At 48.2% G+C, this 2458-nt stretch overlaps 1 protein-coding gene across 1 annotated transcript in view; it reads left to right on the top strand.

Annotated features, from left to right (window-relative positions):
- RREB1 (ras responsive element binding protein 1) overlaps positions 1-2332 on the top strand; it is a 146361-nt gene extending 144029 nt beyond the window's left edge. Inside the window, exon 14 of the mRNA XM_005857874.2 lies at positions 3-2332. Coding sequence (XP_005857936.1) covers positions 3-183 — 181 coding nt within the window. The 3' untranslated portion in view covers positions 184-2332. The remainder of the gene's footprint in view (positions 1-2) is intronic.
- Positions 2333-2458: the final 126 nt, after the last annotated feature.

Genomic DNA, 2458 nt, shown 5'->3' with positions numbered 1-2458 from the left:
GCCTGCAGGAGTGCTCCCAAGGCTGCTCCCCCGGGCAGCCCCACGGAGCAGGCGCCTCAGGGTGACCCTGACCCAGAGAGCCCGGTAGCCCTTGTGCAAGACCTGCTGGAGCTGAACGGCAAGAGGCCCGCCCACCCCATCCTGGCCACCGAGGCTGCCTCGCCGCTGCTGGGAGTGGAATGACGGCTCCTCCTGCCCCCAGCACACCAACAAGGCCCGCAGAACCGTGTCCTGAGTCTGTTTCATGAGGTTTCCTCAGTGCCTGTCAGCTGTTGGAGAGGGAGACGAGGGGGAAGGGCCGTCTCTCGGTGCCATAGCCTTAACCACGCGCCCGTGCGGGAGAGCAGCACGGACGATTCGAGTGCCTTAACTACTTACCAGCCCTTCAGTGTCGTCCTGGGTGTTGTGTTGTCCCAAAATGACTTTAAAAACAAAGCAAATATTTTAATGAATTATTGCAGAGGACCTTTTCATTTAAGCATTAACATTACTTCTGTGTTGGTGTGTGTGAGCTTGTTCTTGCGAATCTGATGGTAGCATTTGTTCTGTGAGCTGGAAACAGAAGAAAAACATGCCCTTGGATACCCATAGCCAATAACTGGAAGAAAATGATGTGAATTTTCATGTAAATTACCAGAGGAAATATGGATGAGATGCTCATTTCTCATATAGACCTTTTTCTTTTTTTTTTCTTTTTTTGTCTGCTATATGGTGGAGCTGTAATTTGGTCCTCGATATTGAGGATGTGGTGGATGGAGGTTTCCAGTTTGGTTCAAACCAAAACCAGGACAGATTCTAGCTTCAACCTCATACGTGTTTTGCTCTTTCAGCATTAGACATGCTAGTTCCTGTTCAAGTTCCAAGACATTTGTTCTTAACTTAGAGAGAAGAGTTACCATGGCAACTTAATCTATGGAGAACATACACAGGTGTCATGTATCTGATTTCCCCCTTTCGGTATATATATTATTAATATTATTATTATTATTATTTTTAGTTCATCAGTTTGCTGGTCTCTGCAATAAGCAGAAACAAATGGGCAATATTTGTCCTGGAGACCTGGGTGCCCCAGGTCCTCATGTAAGCGTCTGCCTGCAGCTTTCCTTGCCACCCTCGGGTGGGAGCTGTTCTACTGTACTCAGACAAGCCTTTCTTCCGGACTGCAGCGCCCACAGGTCCTCCCGCACGCGGCCGAGGAGCAGCTCAGGGGAGAGAGGGTGCGTGCACCCAGCTCCTGAGAAAGCAGGCGGTGAGGACCCACTCACCGGTCTTCTGCCACACCCAGCCAGGCCTCCCCTCGTGTGCTACTGTCATTTGCAAGGCGAGGAAATACTACTGGTAATAAAACTGCACATGCAAGATTGAAGATGAGAAATTGATTTATATTGACCTTCCTGCGATTTGGGATTGGTGCTTGAAGATAGACTTGTTTCCAGTTTCTGAAATAAACTGAACCCCTGGGTGCAAAAAGGCAGGATTCTTTTTTTTTTTTTTTTTTGGTGAGCATCCTAAGCAGGCAATACACTTCCTACTGTAGCTGAGCCCGTGCTCCGTGCTCAGCATCCTGACCTCCACTGGGACCCCGAGGACATCTGAGGCCTAGCGCTGGGCCTCCTGCGCTGCTCCACCCCTCACATCCTCGTGCCTTAGCCCAGGGAGCCCCTGCCCTGCCGCCCTCCCAGGACCCTCCTCCACACTCAGTGTAAGTGTGCAGACAGGCACACAGACCCCTTCCTCACCAGTTTCTGGCGGCCAAAATCCAACCATCCAGACTTCAAAGGAAGCTATGTGTTCTTGAAATAATGAAAGTGGTATCTTTGCATGTGAAAGGAAAAAAGTTGAGGTATATATAATTCTTAACTGTATTAGGGATGTATGAACCAGTTTCAGAACAAGGTTTCATTTGCTCTAGGTGAAGACACGTCAGAGCCGATGGTCCCATTTCACTGCGCACCTGGTGGGGCCTGCTTAGTCAAACCAGTTCATGCATCCCTTCATTCTTTATGACGATTGTTGTTATTTTCATTGTTATTATTATTTGGGGTTTCTAGTGTTTTCTTTTCCTTTGCAACTCTCCACACTAAAATTCCCAGCATGTGGAGAGGCCGTGACACAGTAGGCTGCAGCGAGAGGCCGCAGAGCGCAGAGCGAGGTGCCACGCTGTGCCGCTCGCAGGAATCACGATCGACTTAAAGCTTTATTTAGCCGCCTCTGCGCCCTGTAGTCAGTATGGTCTTGCCACGTTTTATTAGTGAGGTTGAGAAATGGATTATTTGTTTGTTGTTCTGTCCCTCCCCCAATATTAAACTGTGAAATTTGTGATTTGTTTAAACTCTGGGTGAATCATAGCTTAGTTTGCATGTCCAGCTAATTTGTTTCTTATACATTTTGTTTGATTCTCCTCTTAGCTTTTAATGTGTGTGTGTGTGTGTGTGTGTGTGTGTGTGTGTGTGTATGG

The sequence above is a fragment of the Myotis brandtii genome, unplaced genomic scaffold (assembly GCF_000412655.1).
Source record: "Myotis brandtii unplaced genomic scaffold, ASM41265v1 scaffold1144, whole genome shotgun sequence".
NCBI classification, from domain to species: domain Eukaryota; kingdom Metazoa; phylum Chordata; class Mammalia; order Chiroptera; family Vespertilionidae; genus Myotis; species Myotis brandtii.
This window is presented reverse-complemented; position numbering and strand designations above follow the sequence as displayed.